General features: G+C 39.8%; 1 protein-coding gene across 4 annotated transcripts in view; it reads right to left on the bottom strand.

Annotated features, from left to right (window-relative positions):
* Positions 1–10,468: 10,468 nt before the first annotated feature.
* Positions 10,469–26,311, bottom strand: part of CEP350 (centrosomal protein 350) — a 161,053-nt gene continuing 145,210 nt past the window's right edge. For all 4 annotated transcript variants that reach the window (XM_070591728.1, XM_070591730.1, XM_070591727.1 and 1 more), the window contains one exon: positions 10,469–14,331. In XM_070591728.1, coding sequence (XP_070447829.1) covers positions 14,167–14,331 — 165 coding nt within the window. In that variant the 3' untranslated portion in view covers positions 10,469–14,166. The remainder of the gene's footprint in view (positions 14,332–26,311) is intronic.

Genomic DNA, 26,311 nt, shown 5'->3' with positions numbered 1-26,311 from the left:
CTCTGTCATTCCTGATTTTATTAATTTGCGATTTCTCTCTTCTTTTCTTGGTGAGTCTGGCTAGGGGTTTGTCAATTTTGTTAATTCTTTCGAAGAACCAACTCTTTGTTTCATTGATCCTTTCTATTGTCTTTTTTGTTTCAATATCGTTTATTTCTGCTCTTATTTTTATTATTTCCCTCCTTCTACTGACTCTGGGCCTTGTTTGTTCTTCTTTTTCTAGTTCTGTTAGGTGTCGTTTGAGGTTGCTTACGTGAGCTTTTTCTTGTTTAGTGAGGTGAGCCTGTATTGCGATGAATTTCCCTCTTAGGACTGCTTTTGCTGCATCCCAAATGATTTGGTATGTCGTGTTCTCATTTTCATTTGTCTCCAGATAATATTTGATTTCTTCTTTAATTTCTTCAATGATCCATTGTTTGTTGAGAAGCGTGTTGTTTAGTCTCCACATTTTTGCACCTTTCTCTGCTTTTTTCTTGTAGTTGATTTCTAGTTTAATAGCGTTATGATCAGAAAAGATGCTTGATATTATTTCAACTCTCTTGTATTTATTGATGTTTGCTTTGGTTCCCAAAATATGGTCAATCCTTGAGAATGTTCCATGTGCACTTGAGAAGAATGTGTAACCTGCTGTTTTTGGATGAAGTGTTCTATATATATCTATTAAGTCCATCTGGTCTAATTTTTCATTTAATTCTATTATTTCCTTGTTGATTTTCTGTCTGGATGTTCTGTCCATTGGTGTTAATGGTGTGTTGAGGTCCCCTACTATTATTGTATTGTTGTTGATGTCTTCTTTTAGTTCTATTAAGAGTTGCTTTACAAATTTTGGTGCTCCTGTGTTGGGTGCGTATATATTTATAAGTGTTATGTCTTCTTGGTGGAGAGTCCCTTTTATCATTATATACTGTCCCTCTTTGTCTTTCTTTATCTGTTTTGCTTTGAAATCTACCTTGTCTGATATTAGTATAGTGACACCTGCTTTCTTTTGTTCATTATTAGCTTGGAGTATTGTTCTCCATCCCTTTACTCTGAGTCTGTGTTTGTCTTTGGGGCTGAGGTGTGTTTCCTGGAGGCAGCATATTGTTGGATCTTGTTCTTTGATCCATCCTGCCACTCTGTGTCTTTTGATTGGGGAGTTCAATCCATTTACATTTAGAGTGATTATTGAGACGTGGGGACCTACCACTACCATTTTGTGTCTTGTTTTCCGGTTTTCTTCAGTTTCCTTTGTTTCTCGTCCCATGGTTTAATCTGTTCTGATGTAGAGCTGCTACTCTCTGTTGTTGTCCTTCTACTTATCTCCTCTGCTCTTGGTTTTGTAGCCCCTTTCCTTTTTTGGATTTTTCAGGAATGAGGGTTTTCCTGAGGATTTCCTGAAGAGGAGGTTTTGTGGCAATGAACTCCCTTAATTTTTGTTTATCTGGGAAAGTTTTTATTTCTCCATCGTATTTGAAGGATATTTTCGCTGGGTAGAGAATTCTCGGCTGTAGGTTTTTGTCCTTCAGATTTTTGAATATATCATTCCACTCTCTTCTAGCCTGTAAAGTTTCTGCTGAGAAATCTGCTGATAGCCTGATGGGGGTTCCTTTGTAGGTTAGTTTCTTTTGCCTGGCTGTCCTTAATATTTTCTCCTTGTCGTTGACTTTTGCTAGCTTCACTACTATATGCCGTGGAGTTGGTCTTCTTGCATTGATAAAGTTTGGAGATCTATTGGCTTCTGTCACCTGAAGATCCATCTCCCTCACCAGATTTGGGAAGTTCTCAGCCATTATTTCTTTGAATAGGTTTTCTGCCCCTTTCTCCTTCTCTTCTCCCTCTGGTATACCTATAATCCTTACGTTGCATCTCCTAATTGTGTCTGATAATTCTCGGAGAGTTTCTTCATTTCTTTTAAGTCTTGCTTCTCTCTCCTCCTCTGCCTGCAACAATTCTATATTGCCATCTTCCAAATTGCTAATTCTTTCCTCCATATTATCGGCCCTACTGTTTAGAGCATCTAGATTTTTCTTAATCTCCTCTATTGTGTTCTTCATTTCCAATATTTCTGTTTGGTTCTTCTTTATCGTATCAAACTCTTTTGTGACATAGCTCCTGAACTCGTTGAGTTGTCGGTCAGAATTCTCTCTTAACTCAGTGAGTATTTTAATGATGGCTGTTTTGAAGTCATCATCATTTAGGTTATATATCTCATTTTCTTTGGGATTGTTTTCTGTGTATTTGTTACTTTCTTTCTGTTCTGGAGATTTAATGTATTTTTTCATATTGCTTGATGATGTTGATTTGTGCCTCCGCATGGAGATAGAGTTTAGTTGCTCCTTTCACTTGTTTCAGCTGCTGCGGTGGGGGGAGCAGCTGTTTATACTTCACCAACCAGGAACCCTGTCCGTAGTTGCTAACTGGGCCTGGGCCCCTCTTCGTAGCCACAGTGGCCCTTTGGATTCCCTCCTCTGCCGTGGGGGCCGTCACGGGGGGCTTCAGGCTGCAGGGGCCTACTGTTGTTGCCCACCTAGATGCGCTCTCTCCTTGGGGTCTGCAACGGTGTTATGGGCTTTTCCAGCGGCCAGGGGTGGGATCACTTATATTTGTCGCTCCGTTGCTGTCGGCACCCACCAAATCTCACTTGTCCTCTATGGGTCGCAGGAGAGCTATTGGCATCTTCTACAGTCTGTGGTTAGTACACCTAGCTATGCTGCTTTTGCCCTGGGGTCTTCCAGCCTTGTGGCTGGCGGCTGGGTGCCTTCTACTGGTGCTGTGCAGAGGCTTTCCCTAAGGCTTCTGTGAGCCTGTAGGGTTTCCCCCTAGGCTACTAAGCTGGGTCTCTGGAACTCTCTCCAGCCCCAGTCCTCTCCGAGATCTCCGGCAATCCCTAGCCTCACCGGGTGGGCAACGGCAGCTGGGGGTCGCCCCGCCCTCTGGGCTTCTCTCCGGGCCTCTGCCGGGAGCCCTGAGTGCTCAGCGTGGCCCCTCTGCTACTGGCAGACAGAGAGTTTTGTCTGCTGCCTGGCGGAGCTCCGGCGCTTCCCCACCGGGTCGCTGGATGCGCCTTTGAAAGTTCCCCCGCCCCGGTCCTCTCCGAGATCTCCGGCAATCCCTAGTCCCCCGGGGCGGGCAACGGCAGCTGGGGGTCGCCCCGCCCTCTGGGCTTCTCTCCGGGCCTCTGCCGGGAGCCCTGAGTGCTCAGCGTGGCCCCTCTGCTACTGGCAGACAGAGAGTTTTGTCTGCTGCCTGGCGGAGCTCCGGCGCTTCCCCACCGGGTCGCCGGATGCGCCTTTGAAAGTTCCCCCGCCCCGGTCCTCTCCGAGATCTCCGGCAATCCCTAGTCCCCCAGGGCGGGCGTCTCTCTGGGACCCTCCGGGCGCCCCGAGCACCAGGCTGGGTCTCCCCGCCAATGGCGGGGAGAGGCTCTCCCCGCGGGCTCAGGTGTGCAACTCCAAAGTTTCCCTCTGCGTTTAGGAGTAATTGCAGGGGGTTTAAGTAGGGTTCTGGTCACCTGTTTCCACCGTCGCTCCTCTGTTGTGTTCTCGCTCCTGCCCTAGATGTGTGTGGATCCTCTGGGGGCGTCCGTTGGAAGAAAGCCGCTTGCGGGTACTAGGCTGCCCGTCGGGGTCGGAGAGTTTTCACCTATTTCCACATCCTCCCGGAGGAAAGTCCGTCCGCCTTCCGATGTATAGTCGCGTGGGTGTCTCAGACGTCCTGAGATGCTGTCTGGATATCCTTTGTCCAGCGATAAGTGTCCAAATAATTGTAGACTCGAAGGGCGAGAGACAAAGAGGACTACTCACGGCGCCATCTTGGAATCCTCTCTCTAAATATCTTTTAAATTAAAGTTTTTAATCTTTTTTGCTCATATGAACCCATTTCTTGTTTGCTCACATGAATACTTTTTCAATAAACACATTAATTTTCTAATGTCATTTAAAAAGAATTATCCATTGTAATTTCTGGGAGTAATTTCACTCTCCAATTAAAAGAGAGAATAAGATAAACAGAAGTCCTTCCCTCTCTCCTCGCTTTGGATGTGGCTGTGTGAAGACAGGGTCCTTGGAGCCGATCTGGCCATCTGATCATCATGACCAAGACAATTGAGGAGGAGTTGACACAAAGCTCTGACACTGAAAAGTCATCGACCAACCTGGCGTTATCTACCTCTGAATTCCTTGTTGTGTAAGAAATATAAGCCACTGGTTTTGATCTTTTTTTTTAAATTGCGCGCCAACACGCTTCTGGATTTCCTCAGCTGTAACTGCTATGGAGAAATCGCTCTTTTTTTTTTTTTAAAGATAGTCACCTGAGCTAACATCTGTTGCCAATCTTCTTCCTTTCTTCTTCTTCTTCTTCTCCCCAAAGCCCCCCCATACATAGTTGTATGTTCCAGTTGTGAGTGCCTCTGGCTGTGCTATGTGGGACGCCACCTCAGCATGGCTTGACAAGTGGTGCCATGTCCGAGCCCAGGATCCAAACTGGCGAAACCCCAGGCCTCCCAAGCGGAGCGCGCAAACTTAACCACTCGGCCAGGGGGACGGGCCCTGTTTTTGATCTTTTAATCAAGTATTCTGTTCCTTGCAGTCAAATGCATATTAACTGTTCTGGTTCTTCTCAGTAGAGTTTCCTTTTCATATTGGGTATTTCACATACTGAGATCCTTAGCTCTTCTTGTAAGTAAAGATGGAGAAACCAAAAAGACCTTGTTTCCATTCACTGGCCCCTCTTTGAAGAGCAGAATCCCGCAGTGGTTCAACTTCTTCAGAAACCAGCAGATTCTCCTGTCTGCTGTTCTGGGTCTCCCAAAATGATAAAAATAGTGCAGATGCTTCTTAAGACAACTCTCGTGTTATGTATATTTTGGACAACTCCACTTTCAGGAAGTAGAATTAACAAGATAATGACCTAAAGGCCGGAAGCAGGGACTATAAATACTGTAGCTCCTGAGGAATTCTTGAGTAAATGCCTTTTCTATCACTCTTCTCTGAGTGAGGAAACTCAACCTTGAGACTCACACTAGGAATTTGAAGTTTAATCCATTTAGCTCATCTAATTGTTTAAATTAATTTTCTCAAAATAGTAGCAATAATGTTGACAGACCAGTTAAGGAAGCTATGTAGAGGATTATTATTTTAAACTTTATTTTTATTTTTTTTACTGAGGAAGATTAGCCCTGAGCTAATATCTGTGCCAATCTTCCTCCACTTTATATGTGGGTTGCCACCACAGCATGGCTGATGAGTGGTGTAGGTCTGGGACCCAAACCTGCGAATGCCGGCTGCCGAAGCAGAGCACACAGAACTTAACCACTATGTCACAAGGCCAGCCCCTAGATGACTATTATTTTGAAAAATATTTTGACTGGACTTAAAATGGGTCATCACGCATGCCTCCCTGTGTTGTGGAAACTCAGAATCCTGGAATGTGTTTGGAGCTAAAAGAGTGGTTTCACGTTTCCTGACATGCATTCTTAAGGTGGGAGAGAAGTTGCATAAAATGTATTTTAAAATGATATTCTTTGTTCAAAACAAAAGCACAAGAAAATTTGATATCTATTTGCAAAAGATGCCAGTATCATGAAAACAAAATAAATTTTGGTAGGTAGTAGAGTTATAGAACCAAGAGAAACTTTGGCCTCCAGAGTGTGGTTCTATGCAAGTTGACACACTGAGGCCAGCAGTTAGTGACGCAATATGTCAATTCTTTTCCCTACCCTATCCACCTACCATGAAATGTACACCTTTCATCTTTTTTTTTTAATATGCAAAGGTACTAAAATATTTTTAATTATGTTAAATGAACCACTTAAATTCTACATGACAGCAACACTTTTTAATTTCTTTGAATCTAATTCTTACTTGAAATGAAAAATATTTAGGTTGAAAAGCTGCGACCCAAATATAGCTTCCATAGACAACAGTACTGCAATTGTTTACAAGTTATAAGAGGAAGGAGAGTATAATTCTATCTAAGTGTGCCCTGTGCACATTTAGCAGAAAAGTAAATGAAGAGAGGTTGAATATGTCCTTTTTGGTGATTCTTTATTTTTTGGGAAAGAGAACATGAATTTTTATTATAAGGTGATACCTGTACATAGCAAAAAAAGGCTTTTAAATGTGTACACACACACAGAGGAGTCTTCAGCCTCATCCTCCCCTCCCCAGCATCCAGAAGCAGCCATGGTCAATGGCATCTTTGCTCTGGTCTTCACCTCTCTATTAAAAAAAAAGCTATCTCTTGAGTCATTAGTTTTATACTTTAGCCATTGACTTCCTGTATTCCTCAGAGTTTTCCAGAGAAACAAGTGGAATGTGTGTGTGGAGGGAGAGAGAGATGTTAAGGAATTGGCTTGTGCGATTATCGGGGCTGGCAAGTACACAATCTGCAGAGTAGGCTGGCAGGCAGGCTGGAGACAGAGGGAAGAGCTGATGTTGCAGCTCAAGTGCACACGCAGTCTGGAAGCAGAATTCCCTTTTCCCCCTGGAACCTCAGTCTTTTTTTCCTCTTAAGACCTTCATCTGATTGGATGAGGCCCACCATATCATGAAGGATAATCTGCTTTATTCAAAACCTACTGATTTAAATGTTAATCTCATCTAAAAAATGCCTTCAAGAGACATCTAGACCAGTGTTTGATCAAATATCTGGGTACTGTGGCCTAGATGAGTTGACACGTAAAATCAACCATCACACTTCCTAATATGGTAGACGCAGATTTAGCTGACACCTCCCTTCCCTTCCCCCATCTTCTCAATAACAGTGATATCCCAATATTCAACACTTACATTATTGTGACTATAAACATTGCTCATAGCCGAGAAGTGTACCATGATTGTCCCTTACTCGTACTGTGCTTTCTTTTCCCTCATTTTCTCATTACTCACTCTTCTTTGAACCTACTACTACGTCTTTTCTCACCCTCCAACAGCTTCTCAATTAAAAGTTGTATGTGGCTAAAAAGAGGTCATTTCTTCTCCTCCCTTCCCTGCTCCCTCCTGCCTGGAGACCCTCCTTCTGGAGCTTTCTGTCCCCCTGCTCTGATCTAGACTGATGGCTCTCTAGGTGTGCAAGACAGCTGTCAGCCTGGGAATTTCCCTCACGGTCTTCCTGGGGAAGGATCTCATCCTGTTTCTGAGTCTCAAGTCTTTCTTTCATGGTTTATGCCCTCTGAGAAAGGATAGGAAGGAAGGACTTGGCGTGTCTGAAACTGACCACATTCTACCTTAACACTTGATTCATTGTTTGGCCAAGTGTAGACTTTTGGATGAAAATAATTTTCATTCAATTTTTGAAAATTCTGCTGTATTTTGTTAAAGCCGCCAATGTTTCTGTTCAGGAGAGTGATGACATTTTTACTCCTAATCCTTTATCTGCAATGTTTTACTTATTTCTATGTTTATAGAAATGAACATTTCTATAAAATGTTTATTTATTTATTTATTTTTTAAAGATTTTATTTTTTCCTTTTTCTCCCCAAAGCCCCTCCGGTACATAGTTGTACATTCTTTGTTGTGGGTCCTTCCAGTTGTGGCATATGGAATGCTGCCTCAGCGTGGCTTGATGAGCAGTGCCATGTCCGCGCCCAGGATTCGAACCAACGAAACACTGGGCCGCCTGCAGCGGAGCGCATGAACTTAACCACTCGGCCACGGGGCCAGCCCCTAAAATGTTTATTTTATAAACTCAGAATAGTTTCTTTACCCGTGGAGTCCTAATATATCACAATGATATGCCTTACTGGGGGTTTATTTATGGTGCTGGGCACTCATTGAACCATTGCCAACTGGAAACTCACATATTTAAGTTCTGGAATTTTTTCTTGTACAATTTCTTCATGTTTTCTCTGTTCTTGTTAGATGTCCAATTAATTAGATTTTGGATTTCCTGGATTGGTAGTCTAGTTTTATCTGTTTCTCTCCTATTTTTATCCACCTTTTTGTTTTGCTTTTTAGAAGATTTCCGCAACTTTATCTTCTAACTTTATACTGAATTTTACATCATGGCTGCTATACCTTTAACTGTCGAGAGCTCTGTCTTCTATGACTCATTACTCTTTTAGAGCACCCCCTTCCTATTTCATGGATGCAAGGTTGCCTCAGCCGAGGATTCTAATTATAGTTGTTTTTTTGTGACGTTTTCTTCTCTGCCGTGCATTGTTGTTTCACCAGAATTCGTTTTTTTCTTTTTGGTTTGGTCTATTTCATATTGGCTTCTCTCAAATGTCTTGAGATGGTTGGCAATTTGTTCACGTATGGGCGATGTGCTAAAAATGGATGAGTAACTCAATATGGATGGATGGGTGGGGCTTCTGACCGGCCAACTTCACTGAAAGGAGGTCAGGTAGCAAGCCAACTTTTTCTCTGGAGGAATCTCCAAATGTCAGTAACTACAGGGCTTTCCTCCAAGGCCATTCCATTTTTCCAGAGGAGCGTCCCCCAGTCTTCTTTCCGGGAGAGGGGATGTGAAATAAGCTTGACCAGATCCCTCCATTTGGTCCACAGACCTTAACTCAATCCTTATTTCAGTTTGTTGTCTCATTTTTGTGCTTTATTGTGCCTGGAATCCTCAAGTTTAGGACCCCTCTGGTTCAGTTTTTCCAGAGAATCAATTATCCCCTGAGGGCATTGGAGAGGGGATTGGCAGTGACCTGGATCCTCAATGTAGGGCTGGGTCCCAGGGGCGTCTGAGCATTTCAGACTTCTAGCAGTTTCTCTGTTTTCATCCCAGTTGGGAAATGCAGTCATGCGCAGCTGGCCGCCTCCTGCAGGGTAACATAAGAATGGGCCTTGGGGTGGAGCTCTTCCTTACCAAGAGCTAGAGTCCTCACAGCGTGTGCTGGGTTCTCACTTTGCGGGGGAATACCTGGCCCTGCTTCAGACTCAACGTGTACTCCTTTGTTCTGCTTATGCACATGTGTCACTGGCCCTTGATCAGGCATGTCCCCAGCTTTCTGTATTTCAGACCTCATGGGGAGGGGTTGGGGTCCTTCCACTGCAGCACGAAGTGAGGTGTGTGCCATCACATCAACCCCTCAGGCTTCAGAGTGGACCTGCTGGCCATGGGGGACCAATGCATTGCAAGGGGCTGGATCTTGTGCACTTTCTCTCCTCTCTTGCTGTCAGGAAACGCTGTACCACTTGACCCTGGGGTGCTGTCTGTTCTCAGCGACTTCATATCACACACTGGTCTTCTTCCCTGCACGGCACTTATCTGCCTTTTAACCTTGGCCACACAGCCTGGCCACCAAGTGAATGGTGAAACGATGCTTCACACCTTTTTCTGTGGCAGTCACTGCCTCCAGTTTCTGAGCTTTTCTGGGATTTTGTAGAGCATTGGCTTGTTTCTCTAGTACTCAATTCTGTAGGCACTCGCCACTTTTGGTCTCACCATTCTTGGCTCTAATGTGTCAACTGCCATCCTCCCATCTACCATTTTCATATATTTTGATTCAAAGATACACATATTTGGGTTTTTTCCCAAGATTCAACCTGTCATTACTATAGTGTCCCTTAGCACCACACACACAGTATCTGGCACATAGTGGGCACTCCAATCTCTTTTATGAGTCAAAAAATTCTTAGAATCTGCTGCAATTTGCAAGTCTTTTTCTAAGGATTTCTTTAAGTTCATAGTTGTACAGGGGTTAAAGGTGTAGCAGGGATGGCCAGCAGGAGGCTGCCAGAGGAATTCAGGCGAGATGACGGTGGTTGCTTCTAATCTGTTGGACCAGAGATTATCCTGAGCGCCACAGATTTCTCTGAAATTTTTTTATTCTACTATATCTCTAGCTTCATTCTTCTCCACGCTCATATTTCTACAAGTAAATTATAGCCTCCACACCTAGCCATCAGATGGTTGCTCTTCTTCATGGCCTGCTTAATTGTGTGACTTTTCTGTATGTGTTATTTTGCGAGTGTGATCAGAATTCAAGTCATCTGGGAGAAAAGACATTTACCGTGAATTACAGGGAAGAAGCCCCTCATCACAGAACAAGTGATAATTTGTCAGGTAACTCTGACTCACCCCCGCCCTTGTTGGGTCCTTTTATTACATATTCTCAAGCCCTGTGTATGCTTCCTTTGTGCACCTATTGTAATCTGTCATGCATTGGTTTTGAAATTATTTTCTGATGACTCCTTTTCACTAGAATCTAAGCTCCATGAGGTCAGGAACCACGTCTGCTGTCTTTGCTATCTCCCTAGCACTCAGCACAGTGCTCAGAACAAGAAGGTGTGCTCGACGACTGCTGAACGAGTGAGCGATGACCGTCAAAGCCCAGGCTGTGTGGTGAAGGCTTTTATGCACAGAGCAGCCCAGGCTGCTCGGACGTGCGTGGTGAAGGCTTTTATGCACAGAGTGAATAGCTCCCACACGCAGCTCACCTCATTCTATTGCCCAGTAAGAAATCAGAAATAAGTGAATTTTACAGGAACTGGCTTTCCAAACTTGGCTTAAAAGGGGAAAAGAATGAACATTTAACATGAAATTAATTTATAAATCAGTTTATTTACAGATTTTATTTTTTCTTAAAGTACATTTCAGTTAACAAATCTATTTACACAGGTATACATGGGAATTCATCCCAGTTATTTTACAGATCATACTTACAAACCACACCCTAAGTCTTCTGTGCAAAGTTGCACTGGATGTGACCATTGGCTGAAAATGGCCTGATGACCAGGCTATTTACACATACACAGTAAACGGGTTTGTTTTTTCATGTCTGCACAATACAGTACACACACGGAGGCTGGGCCTCCCAGAGAACGCTTTGCCATGTGTTTCCCGAGAAGGCTTTGCAAAGTCCGGAAGGAAAAGCTATTAAACATAGGTTAATTAGAATGACAGTACCGCCTTTACATCAGTTTACATTTCTCTTCACATTTTTATAATACAAAGATATTTTATTGAGTTGCTGCACAACCAGTTTAAGATGATTTGTAAACATGTAAATTCCTACAATTTGCATTAAACATCATTGTAGTTTCTATCATTTGCTCTTTGAATTAATATTTTATTCACTAGTATTCTTAAGGTAGTAAAAGAAGATGTAAGTTTGAACTTCTTGCAGAAAAGTTACGAGTCTCTAATGCTGTGCGAGTACACACTTTATTCAAGTATTGCAAAAAGCTAAGGCCACTTTTTTCAAGACAAGAAAGTGAACAAAATTGTTTTTATCAATAGGCCACAACACTCTTATGAGCAATGAAATCTCTTTTGAAAGATAATTTCTCAGAGACCTGTAGTCACAGAAGGAATTTTCTTTTCTTTTAGGTAAAAGAAAAACGAATTACCTTCCTAACTAACTACTTTTGAGCTCTTCCCACTTTTCCCTAGAGTAAAAATTCCTGTTTAGACCTGAAGAGGGAGTCTATACCCTGTACTTATTTAACCCAGAGTTAAGGACCCTGGATAGCACAAATTATTTTGGACTCAGAAATAAATCTGAAGCCTATATGTTGGTTTACTACTAAATTCTGATAGTGCTATTCTAAAAGATATTACTGCTGATGCAAAGATCTTTTTCTTAGAGGAATTATGAAGAAAGAGTGAAAGAGGATGGGGGTGTGGGGAGAAGGAACAAAGATCAGAAAGAGGGATATTTAGATTCTTGATTAAGAGGCAGAGCTTGATTAAAGATCTCAACATGGAACGAGTGGCTGGGTATCCATATTTATCATTCCTAATCCTAACAATAAACCTTTTTTCAATTATATCCAAGTAGTTAAAATAATAAAAATCTGCTAATTATAGATTTCTTTGTTTTCTGCTATCAAACTATGGACGACCATTTCTAGCAAGGAGTAAGACTGATGTATTCCTGTCTCTCTGGAACCCAGGACTCTCAAGATAGTAAAGACAGCGGGAGAATGTCAGGACAGCCACTGCTACATTCCTGGCAGCATTCTTACCAGGGAACTCGAAGTCCAGATTGCTGATTCCACAGATTTATATAATCTTTTTTCCTTTTCTGGAATCAAAATGTCATAAAGAGTAAAGATAAACTTTCTTATTAAAAATTGGTTTAGGTCCAAATAATAAGGATGTAGAAAAACAACCTATATTCCTATTATATTATTTTCATATTCATTTATAAAAAATTTACAGCAGCTGTAAAGTTTCAGTATCATAAGGACAACGTAATCCTACAAACAGCCAAAGGATGTCGACAAGATATTTCTAATACAAACTGAAAAGAAAAGCCTTTGCTTTTCCTTGGCCACATGAAAATACTATCTCCACACTACCGGTTAAGAACCCCAAGAAACCCTAGCTTCTCTTAGTCCATTTGCTCACTATGGCTACAAGACTAGAGCTCAACACCAAAAGCCCAGAAGAAATGCTGGCAACACATCAATGTGAGCATTTCCCGAGACCCAATCACAACATTTCAGTGCTTTCCTTATTTGTCAAGAGCTATCATACCAGTCATTGTGCAAAATGCAAATATTCCAATGATTATTTCAGTAAGCTTTTCATAATGACAAGATGAAACCAAAGAAGAATGGAAGTGTGCATAGTGAAACAGTTGAGACGCAAAGGCAAGTTTGGAGGGAAGATGCAGAAATGAATGAACGTGCACACTGAAAGATTATACCATCTTTGGGGTTTCTCTAACATATTTTGAAGCTATAACATTCCAGGATATTTATATATGTGAATCCAGTGGATGTCTATATCATGCTTCTAATCAGGACCTTCAATATTAAGGCATTTACATTCACGCCTAAGATTATCCACATTCTTCTAGATTATTTGAAGAAGGATAGGACTGATTAGGAGAAACCAGTCAAGAAGGCAGTTACTGAGGTCCCAGGAGAGCATCACGTATGCTCTCATGTAGCAGCTGGAGTCTATATTTTTTTCAGATACAGGTAATTGTTGTGAGAAGCAATGCTGCAAGAGAGGCAGAATTGAATTTTACAGTGTATTTACATCATTTTATCCCCTTCCTGCTACTGCAGGTGATCTTGGGAAAGCTCATCTTCTTTTCACTGAATTGAACTGCCTTCTTCGATATGTGTGATGGTTTGTTAAAACCGCAGGTTTCCTGTGCAAAGACTATGAACCATAGAAGCTTCAAGACAGAAGTTTAACTATTACAAGAAGAATCTTTCACTTCTGAATAGGGACACACATTTTCAACTTAATAATTTATCTTAAAATAAATTAAAAAGTTCCAGAGCACGAAACAAGCACACAAACAATAGACAATATCTTTGTGTCTTTGGTGCACACACTCATTTCCTAAATCATTCAAGTAACAGCGTCTCTGACTTCTTGGGGGAAAGATGGGGGTTGAAAGTTTGAAGGCCAAAATGAATTATTTCCACTTTTGCCGTGCCTGGATGCCTGAGATGGTCCTGAGGATCTGGGACTCTGGGAGCAGCTGGCAGAGGTTCAGAAGGAGTAAGAAAAGTGCAGGGGAGACAAGGGGGAGAAGAGCCAGCCCTGCATCAGTCCTTTGAGCCCAGTCTTCAGTGGGGCATTTCTTTGTTTTCATGCCCATATAGAGAAAACTAAAAATAATACAAAGGTTTAAAATTCTTTAGATGGTGCTCAGAAAGCAAGGCTACCATTGATTTCTGTTAACTTGACAGTCCACTTGGTGCTGCTCAACTGCAATAATGGAAGAAAATGGTCTTCAAAAAGAAATGAACTTCAGAATGTGAAATAGGCACACATTATTAAACTTGCCTATTTAGAAGTGGTGAAGGGTTTAATACTGTTTAGAGACTATCATGTCCATCTATGACTTTCATGGTGTAGATCAGGATTACACTTCCACAAAGGTATGATGCATTTATCTATATACCTCTCCTGCCTGACCGCAGACTCAAGGAAGTGATACCCTAGTTTAAGATAAGAGGTAAGTCTGGTGTTCAGCCCTCATCTGAGACCCAGTAGGTACTAATACAAGGTGTAGGATTATACTGTGTGTCGACAACAGGAGTACAACCCTGCCCACCGAAAATAACCAATTAATCCAGTGGACAGTCTCTAAAGGCAAAGGCTGTAATACCAGATATACCGCATTGTCCCATGTACTCCAAACCAGCAGTCTTTAGGAACAGGCATGAGGTCCAGAAGCACTCTTGCTATGACGGAGATGGGGTGTGTATCAGGAGGCAGAAAGGCCCAGGACTCATGTTAGCACTCAGTGTTCGATTTATTTGCAAGATGTCACACAAGTAGCATTCTCCCCTGTTTTTCACTGATCTGATTCAGAACATCAATAGTATCTCTGATCAAGGTCTCAAAGATCCCATCAGCCAGCTGCATCTTCACACACAACTCATCCTCATCATAGTTTACCCACTGTGCCTCCTCCTCGTGGAGCTCCTGTACCTAGAGTTTAGAAAACAAAAAGGTTAGGAAATCACTGTCATAAAAAAGCTAGGAAATTAATTATATTTGCTGACTTTGTAGTCCCATCTCTGGAAATACAGACCAAAAAATAAGGTAACATATAATGATAGCAATACCCCTTTTAAAGCTGCAAAAATTTTGAAAAAACTCAACTGTCAAGTAAAAGTGCCTTCAAAACTGTCAAAATGGCTTTAAATCTGTCAAAATGGAATTTGACAATATTCTAGTATTTTATAGATATTAAGGATTACAAGTATGCTGTCTATGTCAACATAAGAGAATATGTATAGGAATTCAAGGGAGAAGACACAAATTATTAAAAATACAGACTTAGAATTATAAAATACATATATCCGAAGACAATACTGGATATGATTCTGGACTACTATAAATAAATGAATAAAATTTAATACCCATTAGAGTATTTTTTAAATGTACTATTGCTTAGGTTTATTTTAAAAATCACTGTTATACAACACTTGCTCTTTTTGCACTTTAGGACTTGGGATTCCTAAAGTAAAACCAAAATTAACCAAATTAGAACCAAGATTTTTCGCCTGTTTACATTTTTAAAAAACTACTTATAAAAGAAACATGTTAGACTTATTATACATAATGATATTGTGAGCGGGATGGAAGCCAGGTGGAGAACGTAGATTGTAAACTCTGATCTAGTCACAAATTCAGCAAAGCTAACTGCAGTGACGGGGGTCTCTACTCAGAAGTCTAACTTGGCAAAAAAGTCATGTGACAAGCTCCTTACTTGCTCTGATCATAGTTTCACCTCAAAAAAGTCAGAGGAAGCGAAGAAGGGAACTTGTACTTTGGTTCCTCTTATGAGGAAATGAGAAGAGTTGGGAGAAAGAGACCACATCATCCTGAGAGAGAGTGAGAGAGGGAAGAACAGCATTGCCCAACAGAGATCCTGGCCGGGGTTGACAAATAGATGACAAAGTGGCTGCCAAATTCTTTCTTTTTGAGGAGGGTTACCTGAAGGATATGTAAAATGTTCATTTCTCAGTTCCCTAACTTACGCTCCATGAACAGATATGCCACCAGAAAGGGTGCTATGGTCAAATAAGCTTAGAAAACTCCCTCTGGGAGTTTCACGTTATACATTAGTCTATTAAAGAGAAATACAACAGGAAAGAAACTTGGTTAAATCAGAGCTTCCTGTATTTATCTGATCAAAGAATCATTTTGTGTGGATGTATAAGAAATATTATTAACCTGCCAAAGAACTAGTGTTCCTCTCTTATGAAGGATGCTGTAAAGAACAGCCTAAGGTCACACTTCCCAAACTGGTGCTGGGGGGAACCATGTTCTAGGAAAGCTATAGGTGTCTCCACAAAAGATTTCATATTTCCCATGAATTTACTTGTTCAAAGTTGCACAGCTTTCCTTTTTACAAGTTCTCTCAGCCTTTAGTATTAAATCTGTTCTCTGAGCAATTTCCTCCCTAATAATAAAATTAGGAAGCACTGTCCTAATGAAATTGTTTTTGCCCTTACAGTAGAAATAGATGCTCAGGACATTATCCATTAAATTTCCCAGTGTACCCTCGATGAGCCCCCACAGTGCCCTTGTCAGTATTAACAAAAAGCTTTGCCCCTACTTAAGAACAGGAACTATTTTCCTCTCAGCCAGTGAGAACTAACATCAGTTTTCCGTTTTGCTCTGGCCATCAGAAAGCACAAAGCCCAACTTGGAACTTCAACCACGGCAACTGAGGAATCTCGGCCTGCAAATCTGCCTCCACTTTTCTCTTCTGGTTTTTAGAGTCTATTCTATTCTATTACACATTTCCCCTGCCCTTGCTCCTGAAGATGTATGTAAATTAATATATATTATATATAAGTTAATAACATTACATTAAAAAGTCAGTCTAACAATGACTTCATTTTCTTCTTTTTTTTGGCAGGGTATCAGGTTGGTAGAAAAGAGAACTGTGGCAAATAGATTGTGGCCAGATTTCAGCAAGCATATGTCAGGGTCTTTCACCATATCCTTGTGAACCAGATGGGGAAACAGAGACAGGTCAATTGGGTGGATTTGTACTTTTTCGATTAAAGGATAAGACAACTAACAATCTGGAAGGAAGTTTCTGCCTGGAAGACTCAGGAGCTTTTTCCTCTGTGCTCCCAATCTATCTTGTTCACGTTCTACTGGAGTAATTACCCTGTGCAATTGTATTCTGTGTATCAGTTCTCCCCCCTGGCTGTGAGCTCCTCAAGATTTTTCTTTTTATTTATAATTTTCCAGTGACCAGGAAAGTGCAAATAGAAGGTATTAAATAAATACCTGGCATACGGATTTTTTAGTGAGTGCTAAAAGGCTGTCTTTGGATCTGTCCAGTTCATCATTTTTAGCAATGACCTAGCATGAAAGCAGGTACACCAATTTTAGATGTAACATGAAGTTGGGAAATATAATAACTATGTTGGAAGAAAGAACTCCAAAATGTGTTGGTAGCTTGGAATGAAGGGCCAAATTTATCTAAGTGAAGGAATAAAATAAGGTCCTGTACTTGGGCCCAAAAAATAACTGCAAATACACACGTTGAGATTTGGGTCTTGGGGTCTTCCTAAGCTTTTGTGAGTTCCGTGAGAATGAGATATAGCTACAAATAAACAGAACAAATGTGATTATAAACTGCATTAATCAAAGTATAGTATCTAGAAAGAGGGAGGTTACATGACTGTACTACTCAACAATACACAAAATATTATATGGTCAATTCTAAGAACTGTAGTTAAAGAGGGATACTGACAAAGAGCCACAGCGGATAATGCTGAAGGGCCTTGAAACCCCATCAGACAACAGGAGAGAACATCAACATTTAATAGGTAGAAAAAGACTCAGGTGAAACATGATAGCTGCTTCAAAGGCATGCAGGAAGAATTAAAATTGTTATGTAAAGCCCCAAAGCTGTCAAAGAAAATTAGAATTAATTATGTGAAAACCAATTTAGGCTCAACAGGAGAAAGAACTTCATCAACAGTAAGTAGAAACTCAGGAGCTATCATCGAGTACCTTATCAGATTTTAAGTTGTAAAGGAGATTCAATCATTAGCTAGGTGGTTTCACTCCAGGATTTGTCATTTTAAGTGCAATTCTACCTATAAGAGGGAGATTTTCCAAAGCTACTGTACATAAAGGATATACAAAACTTGGTCTAATTACTTGTTACTCATTCCACATCATACATACTTTGAGAATGCACTGCCAGAAGTAGCTGATCAGATTCTTAGCTAACCTAAGATATAAACTAATCAATGTCTTTGTGAAGTGGTAATGGGACAGTGAATGAGAACTAGAACTGAAAGAAAGATATCCCTCCTTTTTGGGTAACAGAGGACTTTATGTCTAAAAAATATTCTTTGTATCTTACTCACCTCAAATAATGCCTAAAGACACTTGTATAGTTAGTCTGATAGGGACTTTCCTAGTCCAAGCAACAACAACTAAATTATACATTTTCTTAATCTGGAAGAAGCAAGTGTTTACTATGAAACGTTTAATATAATAGCTTATCATGTTACAAGTATATCAAAGGGAAGTTCATATTCAGTTGAGCCCATCCTTCCACTTGCGTGGCTTCCATTCCCGTCTATCTGGGGATACTGCTCCAGCAGTTCTCCTCTCTCCTCTGCATCATCTCATTTTCTCTATCAAATTTTTCCTAACAGTATATATTTCTTTCAAGCTAAAAGAACCCTCTCTTGTCACCATTACCCCCTCCATTTTTCTCTTCACAAAACAACTTCCTTGAAGTGGCTATTTTTGCTCTCCCTGATCTGTTTCTCATTCTCTCTTGAAACCTACTCAAATGAAGCATTCACCTCATCCAAGCCACCAAAACTACTTGTATTAATATTAAGATCAATAAAGACCTCTACTCTGGTAAATCCAATGGTAAATTCTCAGTTTTTAGCTTACTTGACCAATTAGCAGCATCTGACACAGATGATGCCTCCCTCCTCCTTGAAACACTTTCACCTGGCTTCCAGGACCCCACACACTCCTGGCTTTCTTCTACCTCATTGGCTACTCCTTCTTAGTCTTCTTTGTTGGCTTCTCCTCATCTTCTTAATCCTTGAAACATTGGAGTGTGTCAGGAATCAGTCCTTGGCTCTCTTTTCTATTCATCTACACTCTCTTTCTTGGTCTCATGGCTTTGACTACCACCTATATGTTCACCACTCTCCAAATTCCTATCTCCAGCCTAGGTCTCTTGTCTGAGCTCCAGACTCATATATCCAATCATCTACTCAGTATCTCCATTTGGATGTTTATTAGACATCCCAAATTTAACATGTTCACAACAGAACTCCTGATACTCCTTCCAAACTCACTTCTCTCAGTCTTCCTCAAATCAGCAAATGGCATTTCCATCCTTCCAGTTTCTCAGGCCAACCCAATGGAGTTAATACCTTGCCTTCTCTTATACTCCACATTCAATTTATCAGCAATTCTGTTGTTCCATTTTGAAAATATATCTGGAATATGACCACTTCTCATCACCTCCAATATGGCCAAACTGGTCCTAGCCATGATCATCACTTGCCTGGATTATTACAATATTCTACTGGTCTCCTTGCTCCCACCTTTGCTACCCTTCCTTCAGTCTATTTTCAACAAAGCAGTCAGAGTGATCCTGTTAAAATCACACCCTGATACTTTTGGGACATCACCTCCTATCACTCTCTTCCACCCCTCACTCTGCTCCACACACAGTGACTTTCCTCCAATATGCAAGGCCCAATGTAGCTTTTCCACAGAATGTTCTTCTCCTGTATGAGCAACTGGCTCACTTCCTCATTTTCTTCAGTAGTTTATACAAATGTCATCTTCTCAGGGAGGCCTTCCCCAGCCATCCTATCTAAACTGTAACCCCCCGATATTCCCGTATTCCTTCTATATATTTATTTTTCTTATCTATTTCCCTCACTAGAATGAAAGCTCTTTGCATTCTGTGTGTTTTGTTTACTAATGGATTCCCAGAGTCTAGAGTACTACCTAGCACATAGCAGGCACATAAGAAATAATTATTGATTGATTGGATGAATTTAAATTGGCCACAGGTGCTCCTTGGAGCGCAGTGGATCCTTTTCAATAATGCTTTGGCAGGGAAATATCTAAATAGTTTCTCTATTTCTTTCTTATTATTGTTATGAAGCATGGTATTTATACATCCATCCATCCATCCGAGTCCCTTTTCCAACTGTACTTTTTTAACAACTCTGTGTTAATAATAATCTTGTCTTTCATCACACTGGATTGTGGTGACAATCCAGTGTGATGAATGAAAAGATTGGAATTGCTCAGAACACTGTATTGAAAAACTTGACAATATGGCTGACATACAGAAAGATGGAATCACAAGATTCTGGGAATTAAATCTACTAGTAGTGTTAGGATCTTTAGAGGTGACAGCTCCTGCCTGTTCTTAGTCAAAGTGCTTTTATCCTCAAGAATGCTAAATCAGGCATAGGTGGCATATTAAAAACACTACAGCTGAAACGGCTTTAAGTGCACATATATTTTTAATAAAAAGATGGAATTTTTACTTTCACACCTCAAAAAATAAAAATCATCATAGTTATATATCTTATAACAGCAAGTCAAATTTCTGAGCCAAGTTCTAATCTACATAATTTGGACTCTGGCTATTTGCAGACAGGGAGAGCAGGGGTCAAGTAAGAAAACTATTGTAAATCAATGAAAACAATCTATTAATAATATCTAATATTTTTGAGACCTTCCTATCTGCCACTTAACATATAGTATTTCATTTAGTCATAACAACAACTCTATGAGGCTGTCACTTTATAGATGGGGAGACTGAGACAGAGAGCAGTAACTTATTCAAAGTCACAGAGCTAGTAAGCGGTAGGGACAAGACTGGATCCTTACAAGTAGTCTCATTCCACAGATCTTCCTCCTAACTGCTATGCCATATTTTCTCATTTAGTGCAATGAGAGCATTTTGGGGTTCATTACATCCAAAAATATTAAATGAGGCTCAGAAAATTTCAGGGCCCTTTAAAACTACAGATCCCATGCAAAATTACCAACAGTCAAAACTCTAGAAAAACAATAAAACTCATCAATTTTATAAGATGGCTTCATTTTATCTACAGTATTGGGCTGACCAAAATATTAACCACTGTTTTCTCCTCCTCTTTTGAATTACAATATCCAAATATTACTTATAATTATAATTTGAAAAACTCTTGGAGCACATTTAAAAAACAAACTGTGTAAGAAAACTAGCTGGCAAGACTGTCAGTTCCAGCAAAAACGGTAGAGTAAGATAACGCAGGGGCCAGCCCCGTTGCCGAGTGGTTAAGTTTGCGCGCTCTGCTTCAGTGGCCCAGGGTTTCGTTGGTTCGGATCCTGGGTACGGAGATGGCACTGCTCATCAGGCCACACTGAGGCGGCGTCCCATATGCCACAACTAGAAGGACCCAGAACTAAAATATACAACGATGTACTGGGGGCATTTGGGGGGAAAAAGCAGAATGGAAAAAAAAAAAAAGATTGGCAATGGTTGTTAGCTCTTGTGCCAATCTTTAAAAAGAAAAAAAAAGATAATGCAAAAAAGTTCTCATACAAATACGTACATATATTGGATAAAATACAACAAAAACTATTTGTAATGCATAAAGAAATCTTGAGAAAGAAGGGAACTCTTAAGTACCAGAACTAGTAGGGATTTAAAAGATTGGCAAGTGCTGTAACCACTTAGGGGAGGAATTAAGAGCTATAAAAGAGAACAAGGCCAAAGACATGTCTAAGGAAGCACCACAGGGAACTGGAAGAACTGGGGAGAGGCAATGTTCTAAGAGACAATAGCTGAGAATTTTCCAGAATTAAGTAAAGCTACGAATCCATAGATTCAATAAGCAGAGTGAGTCCAAAGCAGGAAAAAAAAAATAAATCCACATCTAGACATACCAAGAGAAACTGGAGAACAAACACACAAACACGCACACACAATCTTAAAAAGAAACGACAGGCTCCCCACGAAGGACTGTCAGCAGATTTCTCAAGACCAGCCACAGAGGTCAGATTACAATGACGTAAAATCTTCACACTGCTGAAGTAAAAGAACTTTCAACCTAAAATTCAATACTCAGGTAAACTATAATTCAAGACTAAAAGTTGAAATAAAAACATTTGCAGACAAAGACTGAGAGCTTACATTAGAGACTTAAAATTAATGAAATACTAAAGTATGTACTTTAGGAAGATGGAAACAACTCAGAATGAAATAGAGGGATGCAGAAACGATGGTTTCTGTACTATTTTCTGTTCTTTTTTGTACTTAACACGTAAAAGATTTAGAATAGTCAATAAACAGGTAAAAAAATTAACCTCATTAACAATAAAATTATATAGAGCAAAATGAGCTTATTCTTTTAGTAAAGATAAAGAAGTTGATAGCTAATAGCTAGTACTAACAAAAGTGAGAAGAACCACCACCCTCTTATCATGATGGCGAATGTGTATAATTGGTGTCACCTTTCTGGAGAACAATTTGACAAGACATACAAAAGCCTTAACATTCTGAATATACTTCTAAATCAGCAATTCTATTTCCAGGAATTTATCCTAAGGTAATTATTTGAAATAGGTGCAAAGATATACCATACTGCAAGATATTTATTACAACAATGTTGTTTAGAAGAGCAAAAAAATTACTGACTGGTTAAATAAATTGCAGTACATCAATACAATGGACTACTATATTTCCACAAAAAATAAAATGGAATAAAGTTATTAAAAAGTGATATAAAATAGAGAAACATTTAACGACAAGGAAAACATCTACATTTTATTAAGTAAAAACGATCATATTACAAAAAGAGACTATGATCCCAATTGTTTAAAAATATTCTCTGTATAAAAACAGACTCTAAGTCTACACATCAAAATATTAAGAGTTATCTAGGTGTGAGATTATCATGATTATTTTCTTTTGATTAATCAGGATTTTCTAAATTTTCTAAAATAAGTGTGATTATAGTAAATACAATTTTAAAAACTTCTTTAAAATTCCTACTTTTGAGACCCTTTTGTACTAAAGGAAAAATTTTTGTTTCATGTGTTATAAAAAATTTTTATTTCAGGGTCAGCCCGGTGGCACAGCGGTTAAGTTTGCACATTCCGCTTCTTGGTGGCCCGGGGTTCACTGGTTTGGATCCCGGGTGCGGACATGGCACTGTTGGCATGCCATGCTGTGGTAGGCGTCCCACACATAAAGTAGAGGAAGATGGGCACGGATGTTAGCTCAGGGCCAGGCTTCCTCAGCAAAAGGAGGAGGACTGGCAGTAGTTAGCTCAGGGCTAATCTTCCTCAAAAAAAAAAAAAAAAAATTTTTTTATTTCATGTGTTATAAAAAATTGTTTATAAAAAAATGTAAAAACAGGGCCAGCCCTAGTGGCCTAGTGGTTAAGTTTGGTGCCTTCTGCTTTGGTGGCCCAGGTTCAGTTCCTGGGCGCAGACCTATACCACTCATCTGTCAGTGGCCATGCTGTGGTGGTGGCTCACATACAAAAAAAAAAAAAGTGAAAGAGGAAGACTGACAGCAGATGTTAGCTCAGGGCAAATCTTCCTCAGCAAAAAACAAAACAAAAAAACCACATCATTAGAATCTCCAAATCTAATAGTGGGAGAGGTGACTAGTTTATTTAGCATTTCTTGTTAATAATTAACTCAATGAGCTAAAAGTATCATCTTGCTGAACATTAAGAAGAGCGAACTCATGAAAAAAGTTACATGGGTCTAGGTCTCTCTGTAGAAAGTTGAAAAATATTTTATGACCAGCAAAGTGGATCTTCACATAATGTATATTCTGTTATTGTCTCCCAATTTCTAAACATTTTCAATTTTTATACACAAACATCACCCTCACCCAAGCTATAATAATCTTACATTTGCAAAAGAAACATTTTGTTTAATATTTGAGAATCTTCTGACAGCTGGAGAGATGTCTCTAAGTGACCCCATCTGGCACAGCTGGAAGCCTCCACCATCCAAGGATAAGCCTTGTTTTTGGTCATCTAATAAAGAGCCAGAAATCAACCTGCTTATTGTTCACTTCTTAGATATATTACTTGTTATTTCTGCTTAATAGTTCAGGTCTGAAGATAGCTCCAAATTGTTGCCTTGCCTCCCCCCACCTCCTTATATTTAATCCTTTCATTATTAAGATGACATTTTTATAACCATGCGGAGTAAAAGCTGTCTGTAACCAGCTGGAAGCCTATGCACTAAACCTCCACTCATTTTGAACTGGAATACTACCTGTGCTAGTTTCCTCATTTACTTTGGCATATGCTCAAGATAAATTTATCTAAGAAATTTTGCTTTAATATACCTAAACAGCTACCTTTCCCTTATAATAACCCTTATTTGGTTTTTTTTTCCTCCACACACTTGTTTCTTTTGAAGCATGTCTCAAGCGATTTTCTAAAACTGCAAATCTGATCTTGATATTTCTCTTGCTTAAACTCCTTGCTTTTAAGATAAAACCCAAATCCTTAACGTGGCTTACAAGGCACTGCAGTACACAGACTCTCTCTCTCCAGCTTTACCTGATGCTCCCATCCCTCTCACTCTCCAGCCACACTGACATTTCAACTCAAATCCAAGCTCCTTTCCCATTTCAGGTCTTTGCACATGTGGTTTGCTTTCCCTGAACTGTTCTTCTCTCTACCATGGAACTCAGTTAACACTGATTTATCTTCAAGAGCTCAGCTCAAAAGTCACTTCCTCAGAGAAGCCTCCCCTGACTATCTTCATTAGATCAGTTTCCTCTGGTTTATGCTTTTACAACAGTTCCCTGTTCTTCTATTTTTATCATTTAATTTGTAATTATACACATGTGTATATTATATATTAACAGCTAGTTTCTGCTGGCAAACTATAAATCCATGAAGATGGAGTCTATGTCTGTTTGCTTACCATTGTAACATCAGTCCTTAATACAATTCTTGACTCAATGTGTGCAGAGAGATGATTTATAGGGGATATGATAAATTTAACTGATAGGCGGGTAAATGAATGTCTCTTGACATGCTTTTTACTTAATTACTAAAGAGGCAGAAGAAGTAACATCTTGGAAATTAATAATAACTCAAACTTTAAACCACTGTAGAAATATGAGAACAAGTTCACCTTCTCGAGAGGCAAAGATCTATGAAGAACAACATGGTTAAAATCTTGGCTCTTCTTTGTTAGACAAGTCATTTAATATCTTTGAATCTAAACTTCCTCATTTGTAAAAGAGAATATTAGTCCTTCCTGATGAGGATCAAGGCTGCCTCAGGGAGAGAAGTCCAAGGCGTCCTGGCCTGATCTGACCTGATTCCTATCCAAAGTTATAGGACCACCCAATAACCAGACCCAACCTGCACTCATACCATTTTAATGATTTTTTCCATGATCTTTCCTTTGTCTTGTAAAGAGATAACTCACATACCTATGCCTTATAAGTTTAGCCCTACCCTCAACGCATTGCAGCTCTTTAGTGCCCATGGGTCCTGTCCCCATGCTACTCCATGCTATTCTCTGAATAAAACAGCACTACTGCCAGACCTTGAGAGTCCAAGAAATCTTTCTTTCGACTCCTTGGCTCACTGAGCCCGCATCACTTCCTACTTCATGTAATTATTGTGAGGTACAAATGAGGCATGAGAAAGAATGCTAAACTGTAAAACACTAAACAAATGTTTATCTAGTATAGTTATTGCTGAGTAAATGAAGCACTAGAAAGAAACATAGTTGGGGAAAATGGATACCTCTAAGCATAATACTTTTTTCATTATATGAATGTAAATATAGACAAGATAGAAAGTTCAGAATGAAAATGTTTAGAGATAAATCTGAATCAAGTAACATCTGACCCCACAATGTGGATAACTGGGCAAATCAATGAAATAAAAGCCTAGCACGGAGGGACATGATGGACCCAGGGCAGGCAGAAACTACCCTGGTACCAAGGGAAAATATTTCGATCAGCAATGCTTTCATCAAAAGATTATTGACCAAAAGGGGAAAATGACAAGAGATTTTCACATATTGTGGTGTGTGGGGTAACTACTGGAGTTCAAAAGTGACTAATCTTGAACTAAAAAGCCTGACTTAAGGCCTATCAAACATACATTGTACATCTGCTTAACCATTAAAGAATGCACTCTCTTAAGATAAGAATGCATACTTTCCCTCCTACGTCCCATTGTTAATGCCTGAATTAGTCCCTTTCCTGACATCAGGGTCATGTTGACCTGCTAATTTGCAAGTGAATACCTCTTTGAAATTTGGATGAAAATGCATCCTGGGTGTGTTTAATGTTCTTTGTTCTAAAAAGATCTAAGACTGTACTGAAACCCACGCTTCTCCAGAACGCCTTCTAAGGCCTTCCCAGGGGCTTATAATCCTCACTCTGTCTCAAGTAAATTCACGTTATTTCTCCTTAAATAAAAAAAAAAAGTAGCATCTGAGTCTCCTAAGATTTCCTGCTACTTAACATTCTTTTAGGGAAGAAAGGATGACAGACATTTTTTTTTGGATAAACATTTTTCTAATACTAGAGAAATACATTGCAAAATGGAATAATCCTATCCAGCTAAAGTTCTGGATAATAATAATGATGAAATGATAACAGCTAATATTTACTGAGTTATGCGCAGGGAACTGTTCCATATATGCATATATAAATACTCATTTAATCCTCTTAATCATTTTATCAAGTAGGTACTATTATTAACGTTTCTCATTTTGCAGATAGGGAAACGAAGCTCACAGAAGTTAGATAATCTGTCCAAGATCACAAAGCAAGGAAGGGACAGAGCAGGGATTTAAACTCAGGCCTCTGCCCCAGAGTCTACACTGGTCCCTTTTTGGTTTAGTACCTTAAACTTTGCTTCTACTCAATTTTTTATTTCTCAAG

The sequence above is a fragment of the Equus przewalskii genome, chromosome 23 (assembly GCF_037783145.1).
Source record: "Equus przewalskii isolate Varuska chromosome 23, EquPr2, whole genome shotgun sequence".
Lineage (NCBI taxonomy): Eukaryota > Metazoa > Chordata > Mammalia > Perissodactyla > Equidae > Equus > Equus przewalskii.
This window is presented reverse-complemented; position numbering and strand designations above follow the sequence as displayed.